Raw genomic sequence first — 18,398 nt, 5'->3', positions numbered from 1 at the left:
TGCAGCTGCCAAGCCAGACCCAGAGCCCCAGAGGCAGCTGCGGGAGGAGGGTACAGGGTCACTTCAGAATGGGCAAGGGCTGGAGTTCAGTGAGCAAAACCCCTTCACGCACCAACCCCTTGCCGGCACCACACAATCCTGCGGAGGCCAGTTATCCCTGCTGGGGTCCCATCCCTTCTCCTTGTGTTTGTGCTCTTCCTAGAGCAAGCAGGGAAGAAAGCCTCTTCTCTTGGATGATCCCTGATGCATGCACAGAGAAACTCAAACCCTGGACAGGTCCAGGAAGGAGACACAGAGCCAGGTCAAAGGAGGCGAGGAGTGGTCCCATTACAAGGCAGGCATTTAATCGCCTCTCTTGCGGGTGTCGTCAGGGTCATGTGCCTTACCCTGGCCTTTTCCTCAGCCCATCTGAGTGCCAGTCTGCACCTGCAGGCTGTGAGACCCCTCCCAGGGTGCAGACACTAACCCTGGCCAGAAGCGAGAGCCCCACACAGACCCACAGAGCGGCCACAGTGTCAGCCTCCCTGTCGGCTGTCCTCCAGGAGGGCCACCACAGCAGCAAAGTCAGACAAGCAAAGCAGCAAAAGCAGGGGAAAGACACCCCCGGGAAGGTGCCTGTGCCTCAGGGTCTTTGCTGGTCTGTGGATGCAGACACAGGGGAACAAGAGCTCAACAGCAACTCCTCTGAAGCGCAAAGGCCTGTCTCAGCCCTGGGAAAAGGGTCTGAGCAGCAAGAGACCACCCCAGGAGAGGGGTCCCCATCCGGCCCGAGCGACAGTGTGCCACAGCCCTGCTGAGCCACAGCAGCCCTGGGAAGGAGAGCTGGGCTCCATCCCGATGGGTGCCAGTGCAACACCCACTCACTGCAGGCAGGAGCAGGACCTGTACGGGCCAGGAGCCGGAGCAGGGGAGAGACCTAGGACCCCCGCTGCCCTCAGCTGGGTGAGGCCAAGGACCCCGTGCCCTGTAAGAAGGGAGAAGGAGGCAAGGAACACACACATCTCTAGAGCATCTGTCCTGTGAGCTTCTCCAAAACACAGCAAACATCCCCCAACACACCCCAGAGCACCGCACAGAGACAGGAGTGCAGTGACAAGCCCAACAGTGGCAGATGGGACAGGCTCAACTGCTCGTTTTCCCCTTGTCCCCTTTCACACTGGTCAGGCCCCCACCTGCTTGGATGTCACCTTGCAGACAGGGACTAAGCCTGCCTGCTCAAGGCGTGAGGAACGAGCACTGCAAGTGCTTGGATCAGACAGCTGATGCCTGGGGATGATGCACCAAAGCAAAGGGAAGTTCAGGGCCAGCCACAGGACACCATACAGCTCTTATGGTGCGTACTGTTAAGCCAGCTGGGTTTTTCCTGCCTCTCTTTAAGTGAAGGTTCTTCAGCTAGCACAGGAGTCTGCAAAACATGCAGTTTCTATTTGGGAAGTCAGCCCCCACCCGAGCCATAAATGCAACAGCCTTCTGCAGGCACTGCCTTGGACTGAAAGGAAGAGATGCCTCTGACACCAGCCTAAGCATGGCTGCGGGCTGCCGACAGCACGGGACCACCATGCAGGGAGCAGCACAGGGTGTCTGGCTCCCCTCACGCAGCAGCAGAGGGTCTGACAGAGCAGCTATCACACCGTCCTGCCTCCCACATCTCCCCCGAGCAGACTGCGCCGCAGGACGCCTGCACCTACATCTCCTTTCATCCTGCCTCTCTCTGCCCACAGCGCAGCCTCCAGCTCCCACCTGGATTCCCCCAAATCCAGCACACACCCTGGGACGGTCAGCAGGGACAGGGCTGCCCCTCCAGGAGCACCACACACGGCCTGCGAGCTCCCGCTACTCGCACTGCAAAGCCAGAGCCCCGAGCTGCGGCTGCAGCGAATTCCTCTGCACATCAAGCAGGCTCGCAGTGCGCAGGCTGCGCTTGCCAGGACGCGAGTGCTGTGGTGCTCTGATCTGCACCCACCTCCCTAGCACTCCCCGCTGCCCCTCTGCCAGCACCCAAAGTGCTGCCTGCCCGCCTCCCTTGGCGTCCAGGGGGAGCAGGGCCACCAGCCCCCAGCCCCAGGCAGCCCGCGGGCCTCCCCAGGGGCTCCTACTCTGCTGGCTCCCACCCCCAGCCCACGGAGGTTGCACCAGAAACATTTCCACTCTTCAGCTCTCTGATATGCATCTGCCCCTTGGGGAAGGGAGATCTGGGAGGGAAATTCCTACTTTGTACATGCAAAGATGCTCTGCTTTGCAAGAAGAGCCCCTTTCCCTCCACTGCCCCGGTGATCTTCCATCCGGCAAGGCTGAGCTGCTTCACTCTAACTCTGGACTATCCCCTGGTTGCAGTGGAGGACTTGTAGGGAGGAAAGGGGTGGGGGGCTACAACACACCATCACACTGACTCCAGCATCGCTGCTTCCTCCCAATGCCCACGCGCTCTCACAAAACAAGGACAGGGCAGGGAGGTGCAGAGCAGCGCCCAAGGAACAGCAAAGGGGAAAGGTGGATACTGTGGCAGTGGGCCGTCACTGAGAGTCCTTGGACCCTGCCCTGTGCTGCACCACACAGCAGGACCTGGGGTGAGGGCTGGAGCAGAATGAGACCCGAGTCTGTGCATCAGCTCAGGGATGGGTGCACACAGGGATGGCAGAGGAGGAGCAGATGTGCTGGGGCTAATACAGCAGTAAAGGGACGAGCAGGTACCGTGTCCCTGAGAGCCTTGCTCACAACCCCAGCAGGGGCTGGGGCAGAGCGAGCGGGTGTAAAGCCCTTCCCGCAGCACAAGGTCAGTCCTTGCTAGAGCAGAGCGTCTGTCCGATTCTTCGACAGCGAAGGCAGCGCTGCCTCGCCTGCCTCTGCCGCTCCCCGGTGCTTGGCGGCTGAGCCTGCAGAGCTGTGCCTGTGAGTGTGCCAGCACTCAGGCCCTCAGCCCCAGTGCCACCATCCTCCAGCCAGCTCTCTGGCCCCAGCCACTACCCCTCCGTCACTGAGCAGGACCCTTCCCCCCCAGTCTCCAAAAGAGAAATCCTTCCCCACTGAAGAGGAGAGCTCTCACTTCCCTTAGTCCCCTCCACCCCCAGCAATGCTCTGCTCGCCCCAAGTCTCCATCTCTTCCCACCCCTTATCCCCAAGGGCACCCTCTCTCCTGCCCGCAATGCCTCATCCCAGAGGAGCACGTGCTCCCTGTGCCCCGCAGCACACCCATCCCCAGGCAAGTCACTGCTCCCAGCACTCCACCTCCAACGAGCACTCTTCATTAGGGCCACAGTTACCACAGCCCTTCAGTGAACTTTTTCCCTGCACTGACCAGGCTCAGTCTCCAAGCACTCATTCCCCACAAGCACTCAACACCCCAGGTGGCCCCCAGCACTGCCCTGGTCTGTAACAGCCACCCCAAACCTTCCAGGGTTCACTGCACCCTGACAGACACCCACTGTACCACGCTCTGTGCCACACATGCTGCCCCACGTCACAGCCACCCTGGCCAACACACCACGATGCCCATGCTCTCCTGTGTCACACCTTGGCTCCCGGCAGGTCAGACCTGCACATCCTGCCTGCGGCACCAGCACCGTGGTGCGGCACATCACACCGTACCGCCGTCCGATGCAGAGGTGTGCCCAGCACACACCATACCACCATCCGGTATGGTGGGGCACCCAGCACTCACCGCACCCTGCTGTGCCTCACCCTGACACCTGGCACCCGCTGCAGTCACACCTGCACCCTCTGCAGTCACCTCGGCACCCGCACGCAGCCCCTGCACACCCACGCCGGGCTGGGCACAGCCCGCGGCCCCGCACACCCTGCCCACGCCACCGGCGAGCGGTTGTCAGCTCCCGGCGCTGCGGCTCCGCGCTCCCACAGCCCGGCCCTGCCGGTACCGTGCCGGGGCGGTGCTGGTACCGGTACCACGCCGGTGCTGGAGCCTCCCGAGCTGTGCCCGCTCCCCGCGCCCAGCCCCGCTGCCCTCCGCGCTCGGGGCAGGCGGCGGAGCACAGCCCGGTCCCGCTGCGGGGCCCCGGCGGCGGGAGCGGCCCCCCCCCGGCGTCCCGGAGCGCCCCGGGAAGGCAGCGCTGCGGCCGGGGCTGCCGGCCCGCTCCGCCCGCCGCTGCGCCGGGCTCTCCAGGAAGAGGGGGGCCGGGGAGCGGGGAGGGAAGCAATGGGCAGCGGGGAGTGGGGCAGGGGGACACCGGGGAGAGGGGCAACGGGGAGTGGGACAGCGGGGAGCCGTCCTGCCGGACCCGTGGCCGCCCGCCCCTCGCCCGCGGGGGTGCGAAGTTTGCCGGGTTGTGCCGGGGCGGCTGCTGTGGCGGAGCGGGGGCGCGGGTTGGACCGGGGTCGGGGTGTGGGTCGGGGCCGGGTCCGCACTCACCGTCTGCTGGAGGTCGGGGATGCCGATGCGGACGACGATGGCGCCGGGCGCGGGCTCCTCCATGCGCGCCGGGGCCGCCAGCTTGGGGGAGCGGGGCCCGCCGGGGCCCCGGGCCGGGTCGAGCCGCGTCTCCTCCCGCAGGCCGGCGCCCGGCTCCCCGGCGACGGCGGCGCGGGGCTGTCGCTCCGGCGGCGGCGGTGGCTCTGGCGGCGGCGACTCCGGGCTCTCATGTTTGCTGCCGGCGGGGCTCAGAGGCATGCTCCGTGCGGCGCGGCGGGGCCGGCACCGGCACCGGGGGCCGCGCTCACAGCCCGCCCGGGGGCCCTGCGGGGTGAGGAGAGGCGGTCAGCGCGACCCCGGCAGAGGACCCCCGCCCTGCACACGGGCACCCCACGGGGGGACCCCGGCAGGGACCCAGTGGAGGACACCCAGCCTCCACTCGGGGACCTGGTGGGGACCCCCACACTCCACCCCAGCCACCCCCACAGGGACCTCGTACAGGACCCCTGACTGCCCCACACAGAGATCCCCATCTCAGGGCCCTCACCCTGGAACCCCCAACCAACCCTGCGGGAATCCTGCAGAGGCACCCCCACAGGGTTCCCTGTGGCAGGGACCTGCAGGGACAGCCCCCCACAGGGATCCTCGGGTTGAGCACCTTGCAGAGGACCACCCCCACCCTACATGGGAATCTCCATGTCAGGGACCTCACCATGAAGACCCACACTATGCAGGGATCCCCACAAGTGCCCCCCACACCCCCCAGCAATGGCCAACTGCCACTGCAGGCCCTCCCTGGGCCCCACAGTGGGCACAGCCCTACAGACTCCTACCAGCCACCCAGAAGGGACCCTTCCTCATCCTGGCAGCAAAGCCTGGACCTGCCCCGTGTTGGTCCCATCCCAGGGGCAGCAACACCCAGAGCCTCCGCTCCCCCAGGGAGGGCTCAGTGTGCAGTGCACACACTAGAGCCAGCACAGAGGGTCTGGGCACAGCGCCCTGGGGCAGAGGACAGGTTGTCCCAGCTTCTGGGGCCTGCTCTGATCCCTTGATCAACTGCCTTCTCTCCACGCCACCACCAGTGCCTGCGGTTCATCTCAATGGCCCTGTCCCGCACCTGCAACCATGATCCTCCATCTCCACATCTGCACCAGCATATCTGAGGGCCTCCCTGGCTTCTTCCCCATCTGGCAGGGTGGACTCATGAGGGAGGCTGGACATCAGCAGGACAAGCAGGTCTGACTCAGGGGCGCTCAGCACCCTGCCTGTCTCTGGGTTTTATTGGAAAATTCTTGGTTCTGGCCCTGTAAACTGTTCATCCGGCAGTTGCTGGAGTGCTGCCCAGTGTGAGGTCCCCAACAGCCCTGCTCAGAGGCGGCCACCACCCAGCGCGTATCTGTGCCCACCTGAAAACTGCCGGGCTGGCCCCTGGGCTGCAGGCTCCAGCAGCACCTCCACAGCCATCAGGCAGGGAGCTGGGGCTGTCTGCCAGGGGTTTCCCGAACTGGCTTGTACTTGGACAACAGGATGCAGCAGTGCCCTTGTGACAAGTTTTGGGAGTGGGAGGACGGCTGACCTGTGTTTCCACCCCAGAGACCTGTCTCAGTCAGAGAAGCCATGTGCGCACATACTGAGTGGTGGCAGGCACCGCTACCATGAGCTCCATCATAGAGCAGAGACACAAGCAGTGGCCCCCACACACTGCTATTTCTGCCAGTCCCCCTGCCAGTGAGGGCTAATTAATGCCAGGAGGACCCTGACTGCCCAGCAGGTCAAGCCCTTGCTCCCAGGCAGGGACAGGCCCATGACCGCCCTGCCAAGAGCAGATGGGATGCTGGGCTGAGCCCTGCAGGACTGTGCATGGGACCGTATCCGGTCCATCACTGGCTGGGATTCAAGGCTTTAATCTACGTGACAATCCTCAAACAGAAATAGCCCCCAAACCACTGAGAGCTGGACAGATTTACGGTATGGCCTGGATCTGTCCAGGAAATGACTAATGGCTCTTCCTTCGGCCCTCCCACCCTGAGACCGAGGGACTGCACAAGGCAGGCATCAGTGAGAGCCTGACTCTGCCAGGGCGGCCAGCCCTAAGCAACTGCTGCGAAGGTCCTGCACCAGCAGCACAGGCAAGACAGGCAGGGAAGGATGCACCCGCAGACCTGGAACTTTGGGGTCACGGGGGGAGTCTAACGGGTCCTGGAGCACGAGCACTGCAAGTCCGTGGCACTAGCCCCAAAACAGAAATCATGGCTTGATCATGACAAACAACGAGATCAGCCCAGGAGCACCCAGCCGGTCTCTGGGCTCCTCCTTTCCTTTGACCCACACCTGCACCCTCCCCTGGAGGGCTGCAGGTCCTGTCTGGCTGCTGCTGCTTCACAGAGGCAAGGAGCAGGAAGTCTCCAGCTTCCCCTGCGCCCCGGATCCCCACTGCCCCTGGTCCCGCAGCGTTACCCTGGCATGGGACAAGTCTTTGTGCCCTGAAGGCAGGACACTGTGCCATGATAGTTTCGGCCACCCCCAACCAGTCCCTTTTTAAGGTATGACAAAACATCCTTGCCCAACAGCAAAGCAAGCCAAAACCATGCCTTTCCAGGGTGCCTGTCCCGCAGCAGCTCTCTGCTGTGTCTCCCTGGGGTCTGAGAACAGCCCTCTGGCAGGGCAGGGGGACAAGAGGAGATGAGACCGGTGGTGTTGGAAAGCCCCCTGCTCCTTGGAGCACACAGTATACCCCATCTGCGTCTGTCCCAGCCCCAGGCAGAGGCGCATCAAAACTGCAGCTCCGCAGGGCACGTGCCAGGGCCCAGCAGCTCATGGGTCCCAGGCGAAGGGATGCAGGCTTGGGGCAGACAAGGCCACTTGGCAAAAGCGAGGGCTGCAGGGAATAGGCTGGGCCATGCGGCTTTGAGTCAGGGACACCAGGGACGAGGTGGGACTGGCAAGGGGAACAAGTGGATGAAACGACCATGAGTCACCAACAGCTGAGGAGCTGAGGTCCCTCTCAGCACAAAAGACAAAGGAGTAAGAGTGGTCAGGAAGGGAGATGGCCAGTGTGGTTTAACCCCAGCCAGCACCTAGGACCATGCAGCCGTTCAACTCACTCCCCACCCCAGCAAGGTAGACAGAAAAGGGAGAAAAAGGAGGGGGAAAAGAAAACCCTCATGGTTTAAGATAAAGGTAGTTTAACAGAACTGTAAAGGAAGAGAAAACTAATAGTAACGGTAAAAGAATATACAAAATAAAGTGATGCAACACAAATTGCTATCACCACACGATGATCAGTTGCCCAGCCCCTTCCAGGCAGCGATTGTGGATTCCTGCTGCCAGCCAACTCCCATTTACACACTGATCATGACACCTATGGTGTGGAATATTCCTTTGCCCAGCTCGTCCTGTCTATGCTCCCTCTCAGCTTCTATGGGAAGCTGAAAAAGTGCTTGACTTACTATAAACATTACTTAGCAACAACTAAAACAACGTGTTATCAACATTATTCTCATACTAAATCCAAAACACAGCAGCTACTAGGAAGAAAACGAATTCTATACCAACTGGAACCAGGACAATAGCAAAAATATCTGTAGAACAGAGTGGGAAGCACAGAAAGTCTGAGCTGGGAAGCCGGCAGCTGTGGCCTGCCCATGGCAGAGTCACACCGAGTGGCTCAAGGCCAAGAAGAAACCCCAAGTGTGGGTCCACGGGGCCTCTTCCCGCCCGCTGCCAGCAGTACCGGGGTCCCGGGAGACCGGCGAGGGTGGCCCAACGTCCAGGGAGCTGGCCCGTCCTGGCACGGGCACTGAGACCTGGTGAGGGCAGGAGGCACAACGTAGCGCCAGGCCCTGGGAGTGCCCAGCACCCTGCGGCGAGGGGCCGGGGGCAGGACAGGGACTGCGCAGAGCCGGGGTAGGACCCGTCGCAACCCAGGCACGGCCCCGGGAGCCCGCAGTCTCAAATCTCCACAGACAATGCCCTGGCAGAGGAAGCAGGGCGGAGGGAATCTGGGTCCATATGGAGATGTTGTGCTGCAGGTGCCCGTCGAGGGTGGGAGAGGGGCCAACGATGGGCCCCACCGAAGTCCTCATCCTGGGATGGCTCCCTGGGGCTGGCAGCTGCCGTGGGACGGGCAGGGCCTCACCAGCCATGGCGGTGTGGGGGGCTGGCTTTGCCGGCCTCTCGGTCAGGCCTGAAAGTAGCCAAAGGCTGGACGCCAAACGCGCTGTCCCCATGGCTGTTCAGCTACTGCCATGGGCTCCGGGCTGGGACTGGGCCTGATTTTTATTAGCAACTTGGAAGAAGGGATCAAACAGCACCTTAATGAAATGCAGTGTGAAACTGCAAGGAGGCAAGTGAAAAGGCCCTAAAGAGATTAGAAACAAGAGCAGGAGGAACACGAAGTTCTGCTAGGAAAAATGCACATAGTAAGGAGATAAATCATCAGAAATACAAGTGACACATGGTCTGACTGCATCCCATGGACATGCATCCACCCAGAGGTGGGCAGGCCCTGGAACAGATGGGACAACAGCAGCAGGCGCTCGTGTAGCCCTGGGGTGCAGCAGAGCAGGGGGACCTCCTGCGGACGGGGCAGGTGCATACCCCTGCCCCTTCACGGGGCTGCAGCAAGCCTGCAGCCAGCACCGGGGAATGCTTTGGACACAGAGCCACCTGCCCAAAGGCGTTGGAGAAGGATGCCGAGTTCTGACCATCACCTCTCCGCAGCCGTGCCCGTGCCTTGCTGGCAGCAGGCACCGTTCTGCACAAAAGCCCCCAAATGCTGCAACTTTCTCCTGCACGTGCGCCGCCACAGAGGGGCCTGGCTCCCACCCGCTGCCTTCCCCCCTCCGACACACGACTGCACGGGGATTTAAATGAATGCAATGCCACAACTGTCCCCTCATGTTGCCTCAGCCAGCACAGCTTCAGCCACCCTCACGTACCACCCTACGGTGACAAACCGAGCGGGACAGGATCTACCCCTTAAACCAATCCCACAGCCGGGGCGTCCCAGCGGGCAGAGGCGGCGCTGGCTCGTGGCCTCCTGGGGACAAATCTCCCTCTGCCAGCCTGGCAGCGGCACCCATCGGAGCCTGTGCCTGCAGTCTGCCGCCTGTACTTCTGTTCCAACAGTGCCATTCATTGATTTTATTTCTTTCCTTTTTTTCTGTCTTGTTATTTCACTAGGGGGAGAAATTAAATGCTCCAGAGGGTAATTGTCAGGATTATTCTTGCTTTTTTTCCCAATCTTCTGGTACCTCATTAGTTCCCAATAATGTTTAAGACACAACTGTGAATGGTTGGAAAAATGCACCGGCCACCCCCACCCCCGAAACTCCATTACAGACTTGCACAGTCATTCACATTCATTTTCTCTTATTAAATCAACTTCTCTGCTGAGAGAAAAAATCACTTATCTTGAAAAAAGATACAAGTTGAGTATCTTAGAAATTATAATCCAATGAGTCTTATTCTAACACCAGGAAAAATGGATGAAAAATCATCAAAGTGAGTTACAAAATCTTTCAAGAAGATTTTATAGTGACAGGAACAAATCAGTAATGCTTCCATCAAAGAAAGTCACGCCTCACTAGTCTAGTGGAGCTCCCTGCACGTGTCACCAAGAGCACCGACAAGTGAAACCCAGAGTAGAGCAGTTTATTTGGATTTCCAAATACTCTGCCATAACCCTCACAAGAGGTTGTGAAGTCTAGTGATCTTTACCTCCTACACTGTGAGAAAAAGGGCGCCCAGATTGCCTGCCCCACTCTCCACCATTCCTGGTGTTACAGAGTCTAAGCCACCTTCCCTGCCATCCCTCACAAATCCCGCCACCGAGGGCAGCCATGCCATGGGGCTCAGCCCACACCACGCTGATGAACACCACTCTGGCGTCTTCAGAGCTCCATATCGGTGCTCCAGGTCCCCCCTGGGTTAGAGGTAACACAGAACCATGGCCGTCACTCAGCATATCACTGAATTACTCTTCCTCTGGAGGGAAGGCATCCGTCTGGGAGGATCATGGGAAATGCAGTGCTAGCACCACAGTGGTGGGACCTAGAAAGGTGCAACAGGTAAGATCTGTGCAAGATGAGCATCCCCAGGGCATGAAAAGGGCAGGAAGAAGAAACCAAGGCATGCAGCAGCAGAGGTGCCGGCTGGAACTGCTCCTGAGACCGGGCAAGCTGGCTCCGCCCCAGGAGAAGGGAAGGTGCTGCAGCCAGCAGAGACGGGGGAAAAGACCTGTGGCTGTTGTCAGCATCGGCATCAGGTCCCGCAGCCTGGGAGGAGAGTCCGGCGCTGTGGGAGGGTGGGAGGCTGCTCCTTCCATCCTCAGGGACAGGGCTGCTGCATCCGAAATCCCCTTACCAAACTCGAGCCCCCAGGGCTCCTCTCGCTCTCTCTCCTCTTCCTGGAAGGCTGTTTCAGACCCTTCTTTGCTGTGATGGTTAGAAATGGCCTAATTTCTAGCCCACGCATTCACGGCTAGTTTACCCTACTCTTGCGTCAGCATTGTCTGTTAGCCTGTGCAGCTCTTCTCTCCTCCTTTGTTTATGTAAGTATTTATATACGTATCACAGGCAGCAATTAGATGCACACTCAGACTTCACTTTGCAGGCTAAACAAGTGTTGCTTACATGGTCTCCTCCTGCACAGCAGACCCCTCTCCCCAGGGACACACTTGGAGGGACTGACAGACTCAGGAAGGGCCTCAGTCACAGGGACCAGTGTCAGGTTGGATTCATAGGGACACAAAATAATGCACTTCCAAAGGAGTCCTGTGCGTGGCTCGTGCCTTTCCAGGCTTCAAAACCCTCATCACCCAGAGCGCGCATCGCAGGCAGGTCTCAGCTCCCACCCCAGCCGCAGCCCCACGGATGCTAAGTCTGCTAGGGAGCACTGGAAACGAAACAAGGATAATAGCAGCTGACACCTCAACAGCAACAGCGACAGTCTTTCCAGAACTGAGTGAGATCTTACAAGTCTCAGCATGGGGGCAAAGCAGAACTGCACACCTTCTGCATCTTCCTCTGCGGGGGTTGCTGGCCACCCAGCCATCGTGGCCACAAACACCCGAGTGGGTTACCCTGCACCCAGCCACACTGTCTTGCAGAAACTTCTGAGCACCACTCTACTACAGCAAGCAACGCAGCCTGCCTGGGACCGGCAGTTTTCCCTGGACGGATCAGGATTAAATTCCCTCTTCTTTCCAGCGCCTGCTTTCCTGCTGTGCCCTGCCTCGGGCTTCACCTCTCCACTCACTTGCCCAGTGACTCTGTGACTCCAGAAAGGCCCAGCCCTTTGAGGAACAAGGTCTCTGGAGACACACAAGCATGGGAGCATCTGGCTCACCACATCCCCAGGTGTGCCAGCCCAGCAAGGGCTGGTGCTTCGGGCACGGCACAGGAGCCTGCAGGCAGCTGCTCTAGCACGTGTCCTGCTCTCCTGGGAGAGATGGCAGGGAGCAAGAGCTCATGCAGCACCAACTCAGTGGGGAGCAGGTACCTGGGTCGTGCCGATGTGTGGGAGAAGCACACCCCCCCCAGCTCTCCCACACGGCCACACGCCAGCAGGGCGCCAGCTGCGGCAGGTCCCCGTGCTCCAGGGCTCCTTGCGCCACACCAGGGCTGTGGGGGGATACAGCAGTGACACAAGTCTGGGGCAAGGGGAGATCCGGCACCCTGCTGGGGTGTCGCTGCCAGGGTGGGTGCAGAGAGCAGCACACCGGGCTGTCACAGCCAGGATCACTGGGAACAGCCCTGCACGCAGGGGCTGTGGTGGTGGCAGCAGGAAGAGCTGTTGGGGTACAGCCAGTGCCGACTGGGACAGACTTCACCCGACTCACTCCAGATCAGCACCCAGGCAGCTGCATCGGGGACAGGGCAGCATGTCCACCCACCTGCACCGGCATCGACCCTGCTCTGCCAGACCCTGCAGACACGGCCGCGGAGCCCAGGCCATGCCTGCCCCTCCGGAGACCAGACCCAACGCCTGCTCCAGCAGCTCCCACAGCACCCCAGGATCTGCTCCTGCAACGGCACCGAGCCTGGCCCCAGCTCTGCGTGCAGGTGCTGTGCAAGCTCCTTGCCACCTCCAAGCCCTCCCACAACCAGGGAGCCCTGGGTCGAGTTTAACAGCCCTGCCCAGAGCCCCCAGCCCTCCCACGCGGCTGCACGGAGTCAAGCCCTCACCTCAAAGGAGCGGGGAGCCTCCGCTTTCGCTTGGCTGGCAATGCCCATGGGACAAGCAGAGTCGTCGTCTCACACAGGCCAGACGTTACTGATTTACCAGGGGTGGCTGTGGCTGCAGCTGGAATGCACGGTCGATGGTTGCAAACACTGTGGAAGGCACAGTGGCCTCCGCGGGGGGGACGGGGGGCGGGAGGGACTGTGCTGCGCTGCCCCCACCGTGAGGCCTGAGCTCAGTGCCCCGCGTCGGGTGTTGGCAGTCTGGGGCTCCCACGGGCCAGCTCGCCCCCGACCCAGGGCTGGCCCTTGGTACCCTGCCAGCTCCGTGCCCAGAGCCAGGGCTCTGCGATGCTGGGGCCGTCCTCATTGCTTATCAAGCAGGTCCGTTGGCCCCGCTGTTTGCCGTGGCTCCGTCCCAGCCCCACGTGACAGGGAGCACAAAGCAGTCTGTACCAGCCCAGCCTTGTCCTTTGCCACCACTGCCCGTGTCCTCCAGAACCGACCCATGCAGGCAGGGGCAGGACTGCGCTTACTGCGGCCCCAGACTGAGCATCAGGATACACAGAGCTAACGAGGAGAGGGAGAGGGAGCAGTGCTCATTGATCAGCCTGCGTGTGGCCGCAGCGTCCTACGCCTGACGGGTAATTCTCCTGCCAATTGATTTTCCCTCTCCCCATTTGCCAGGGTTAGTGGGCCACTGGGGATGTGCAGATGATTAAAGGGCAAGTCCCGCGACGCACCGCTCTCGGGAGCAAACTCGCTGCACCAGTGCTGGGCTCTCCCAGGGTGACAGCGGGGCGGTGCTCAGCCCAGTGAGGAGCAGAGGGATAAGGAGCAGCATCCTACACCCACGCAGCGCAGGGCTGGGAACACCAGGGTTCATCTGTGTCTCTGAGTGCCCAGCAGAGGGGCGGGGGCACCCCCAAACTCCCCCAGCACATGCACTTGTGGGTCCTGTCTGCAGAGTTCTGGGGCAATAGCCTTTGGCACAGGGGTTCCCAAGAGTTGTCCTTAACAGTTGCGCTGTAGTCCCACAGCCCCTCACCATCTACCTACATCCACTGTGCACAGCTGCAGGAGAGGAACCCGCTGCTTGGCCACCAGCGAGTGCAGCGCCGCAAAACCACAGCAGCCAATTCCCTGACAGCCTAGCCGTGCGGCAGCCCCACTTGGCCAAAGCAAAGGCTTTCTGCTCACTCCTGCCACTGTCCCAGCTGGAGACGACTCTAGGTCAACAGGACAGATGGTGGCAATCTCTGCCGCAACACATGTATGCATCCTGCAGGTCACAGCCCTGCACGGACTCCCATCTGCCCACCTCCCACAGCGTCATGCGTCCCCGTCTCCAGGACACGGCTGCACCACCTGCCCTGTCCCTGCCCCATCACCCGTGGGGGACACAGGACTGCCGCCCTTGCAGGAAGGAGACAGACCCCTCGGAGGTGGCCTGATGGGCAGCAGAGCTCCCTGCCAGCCTGCACAGGGCAGAGCAGGAGCTGACAGCCCCAGCCAGACCCCCCAGCTCCCAGGGTGGAGGAGCAGCGCCCACGGGCTGCTTCCAGCCACGAGGCAGGAGCACAGGCCAGCAAACCCTCTCTCTGTCCCTGCAGTCCCCACACCGGGCACAGTGCTATCTGGTACTGGGCACTGGCCACACAGCCCTGACTGTGGCTCAGGGCAGCACGGCCACTGCCAGGCTCAGCCCTGCCTGCTGCCTGGCCACGTTCCCCATTCCCTTGGCAAGCTGGGCAGGTAGGACAGCAGTGTGGCGGGCAGGACAGGACGCGCATGCTGAGGCTGCACAACACAGACATCGCAGCAGCAATGTTGGAACACAACGGTTTGGTCCTTGCCCTCACCCCTGTGCGCGCACTTCCACCCCCGGGCTGGACACGCAGACACACAGGCAGCCCATGCTGCCAGCCGGCCCAGGTTAAAACCAAGCCCATTTTGTCCTGATGGCTTTTAGCAGGAGCAGCTCACAGCTGTAGCTGTTCCTGTAAAGCAGAAGTGGCAATGAACAATGACACAAGGGCAGGAATGAGGGGCTCGGGTGGAAAGTCTGTAACCCAGCTCTATAAGCCTGTACACACAGCCCTGGTCATATGCGTGGCCTCTCAAATCCAGGTTTCTGTCACACGCTCACCTCCCCGGGGTCTGCTCCTTGTGCTCTGGCTGCTTCCACACCCTCGGAGCCAGCCAGCTCCTGGTCTTGCACAGGAACAGCTAACTCTCAGGCAGTCTGGGGTTTGTAGCATCCCAGCCTCAATCCCTGGGCTCTGTGCATCCTTAGCTGCCCGCCAGGAGAGCATCTCTGTGCGGGGCTCCAGGCTCCCGCAGCAGCACCAAGATGCAAGCAGCTGCCCTGGCCACAGCCAGCACCACGGGGACACTGCCCACCTGAGGACAGTCCCTCAAGCCTCCCAGCCTGGGCTCACTCCAGTACAAATCCAGAGTGGAGAGTCACTTCCCAGACACCTCCTTCTCCTCTCCAACTGACACATGTCTCAGCTCTCCCCAGGTTCTTCTCCATCCCCGTTGCGTCCCACCCTGCAGCCCCCTCCCGCATCTGTCCCAGTTCCCGGCAAAGCATCAGTGACCACAGTCCTTCCTCCCACGCTGCCCTCGCCCCTCCCTGTACAGCAGAGGCCATGCAGTACCCCAGCCTGTCCCCACAGGACCCCACCTCAGGGGGCACCCTGCCAAAGGGAGAACAGAGCCTGGGGAAAGGCAGAGGTGGCTGAAGACTTTGAAGCTTGCTGGACCTATTCCCCTGTGACACAGCTGGGAACCATGGGCTCCACGTGCTCACAGCAGCTGACACCACTAATGGAGGCCTCCAGGGATGTGGTGCCAGCTGTTCTAGTGCAGAGGGTGTCCCCAGAGCCCCATCACCACGCAAGGCCTGACCCAAGCCTGTCCCAACAGCACTGTCTGCAAACCACAGGTCCTTCCCTGCCGGGCATGGAGATCCGGGCAGGGACAGCGTGCAGCTGGTCCAGCCCCAGGCCCTCAGGGTCTGCAGAGCCCATGGCCCGTGGGGCAGCTCAGCACCGAGAGCTGCCCATGCAGCCTCTCCCACTCCGGGAAGGTGTCTCGGGAGCAGGAGCCAGGGGATGGTTGCAATGAGAACAGCCTCACCAGGAGGCACCGGGTATCCTGGGGGTTTCGTACACTCCCCCCGCAGTAACTCTGAGCTGGAGCGGTACGTAGCCATAGGAACATCACTTAACAGTCACCTTGGTAACCACAGCTACACGCTCTCACAGAGCACGTGCGAGGCCCTGTGCACCCCAGTTGGGGTCCCCGATCCTGCACCCACGTTGCAGCCTGACGCCTGCCCCATCAGCAGGTCACGCTGCCGTGTGGGACCAGCAGGGACAGGGACAGACATCTCCTCACTGGCAGCACTGCACCACCCACAGTACCATGAGAGCAGTTGGCAATCACCACCGAGACCAGAGCAGGGAGTCAGACCCTTCCAGAGTCCTGTGGACCAGCCTGGCCATAGACACCTCTGCCCAGAGGTGTGTACCAGGTGGACCGGCATCTCTTCCCGTCCCACAAGTCACTGGCATCCCTCCCGTCCCCATCAGCTCCTCCTGTGGACCCAGAGCATAAGGACCACAAACACACACACTCTCAGCCCACCGATGCAGGAGAGGAGCGTGCCTGGGTCGACACACGTTGAGGACACAGCCAGGATGAACAAGCCCCTGGAGCCTGCCCCACCACGGACAGGCTGGCAGAAAGCATATCTGCTCCCTCCATCTCCCCACACCACCGCTGGGCACAACTGCAGGTAAGCACAGCCCAGGAAGGTGGTACAGCCAAGGACAAGGAAACCCAAGCATTGAGTTCCCACACCTCCCACCCTCATCTCCACAAGCACCTCTGTGTCCCTGCACAGCAGGCAGCAGGCACAGACCCATGGCAGCACAGCCCCTGGACGTGTGGGTGATGCCATGGCACAGGCTGACCCAGCGTGCCATCCTGCACAGCTGTAGGGCTGCACCGACTTCAGGACTGCCCTGCGCCATTCCTCCACCCTCCAGGCTCCAGCTTAGGAGGAGCACGACATGGCAAGAAGCAAGAAACCCGAGGACCCCCAGGAATTACACAATCCACAAAGCAACCTGGACAGCCCTGCTGCTGCCAAGACCTACTGCCCCCTCACCATCGCCACCAGACAGGTCCCATCACCGTCCTCTCGCTCAGCCCCTGCATCGCCCCAGCACCCCAGCTTTGCAGCTGCCCTGGCCCCGCTGCCAAAGCTCCAGGCAGCGGCACACAGGGTCCAGGGCTGCCGTGCTGACCCCATGTCTCGAAGCGTGTACCTGACCCTGTTCCCAGGGACTCGGTGCTGCCCGGTGCGGACACTATCCAGAGCTGGCGTCGGGGTGGCTGCCACCCCAGAAAAACATCCTGCCGCCGCAGAAGCCCAGAGCGCCCACTGACCAGCCAGCCTGAACACACCGCTCAGCTTCTCCCGCTTAGCCCTTAGGTAATAGGATAACGCTGGCTCCATCTGTTTGTCTGGGACAGAGACGCTAATCACCTCTCCGGCATCCCTCCCCTGCGTGCACCATGCCCGGCACTGCCTCCCGCCATGCCACCGTGCAGAGGCAGCACAGGGCAGAGCTGCTGCACTGGCAGGAGTCGGGGAAGAGGCTCCAGGCAGCTGCCGGCCAGCAGCCACGGTGGGGACAGAGCGGAGAGGACGGAGCCAGGCTCCTGGCTCAGCCACAGCCTCCCACAGATGCCCAGAAGCCTCCCCATGTCCCACAGACTTGGGCTCCTGCTGTAGCAGGGAAGGACGGTCCTTCCCCTACAGGGCTAGGAACAAAGCTGTGGAACAGGGATTGCCTTCGCCAAGCCCAGCTCCACGAGGCCCTGCTCCCACTGGCATCTGCTGTTCTGCAGCAGAACGATGAGGACCAGGTCAGAGCACTGTCTTCTGTGGAGTGATCTGCTGCAAGTGTTCAGAAATGATGCTGCCACAGCAATCAGATTTGGGCCCTGCCAGTCATGGATGTGCTCTGGGACCACGCAGGACTGACTTCACTGAACACACGAGCCAGCAGAAGAGTAGCTTGGATCAATGCCCACATCTCAGTACAAACACAATTCATCCCCACCGCACATATTCCAAGACTGCACCTGCCCTGCACTGGCAGCCGGTGCTGAGACAACTGGCACAGCCCCGCAGCCCTGCGGGGAAGCACCCCTCGCGGCACCGCAGCTCCCCAGCCCTGAACTGCCTGGTGCAGCACGGCACAGCATGGCACGGCACAGCATGGCACAGCATGGCACAGCATGGCACAGCGACTCCCCTGCACGGAAAGACACAGCACAGCCCACGCAGCGCAGCCCACGCAGCGCAGCCAGCCCTGCGCGGAAACACGCAGCACAGCCCACACGCTCGGCCCACGCAGCGCAGCCAGCCCCACACGGGCAGCCCGAATTATCTGGGGAATTTACAAGGTGAAGTGGCGATGCGTTTCAGGGGTCCTGGAATGAAGCTGCAGGCTCTGAAAGGAGCCTACTGAAGCCAGAAAAAGCACCCACTATTCTTGTGCATTAGCATTTGATGTTTCCTTTGTTTCATCCTCTGGTTTCCAAGCCTTCACCCTGAAATTTGACATGCACAGCTTGCTGCACGCCAGGGCTCGGCCTGCCTAGTGCACAGGGAGAAGGGGCTGGGCGAGGCTGGGACTGTCTGAGCCCCAGCCCCACAGAGGTGTCCATATGGTGTGCACGCGCACGGGGTCCCTGCCCGGGGGTGGGACACGGCAAATGTCTGCAGTGCAGGGGGTTGGCAGGTCACAGCCTGGGGACGGGGGCAAAAG

The 18,398-nt window shown here is 61.3% G+C and overlaps 1 protein-coding gene across 10 annotated transcripts in view; it reads right to left on the bottom strand.

Annotated features, from left to right (window-relative positions):
• Positions 1-18,398, bottom strand: part of SHANK3 (SH3 and multiple ankyrin repeat domains 3) — a 378,942-nt gene that overhangs the window by 349,181 nt on the left and 11,363 nt on the right. For all 10 annotated transcript variants that reach the window (XR_012585285.1, XM_074573072.1, XM_074573077.1 and 7 more), the window contains exon 3: positions 4,364-4,687. Coding sequence is in view for 9 of the 10 variants with exons in the window: in XM_074573072.1 (XP_074429173.1) it covers positions 4,364-4,621 (258 nt within the window). In the remaining variant the exon portion in view is untranslated. The remainder of the gene's footprint in view (positions 1-4,363; positions 4,688-18,398) is intronic.

The sequence above is a fragment of the Larus michahellis genome, chromosome 1 (assembly GCF_964199755.1).
Source record: "Larus michahellis chromosome 1, bLarMic1.1, whole genome shotgun sequence".
NCBI classification, from domain to species: domain Eukaryota; kingdom Metazoa; phylum Chordata; class Aves; order Charadriiformes; family Laridae; genus Larus; species Larus michahellis.
This window is presented reverse-complemented; position numbering and strand designations above follow the sequence as displayed.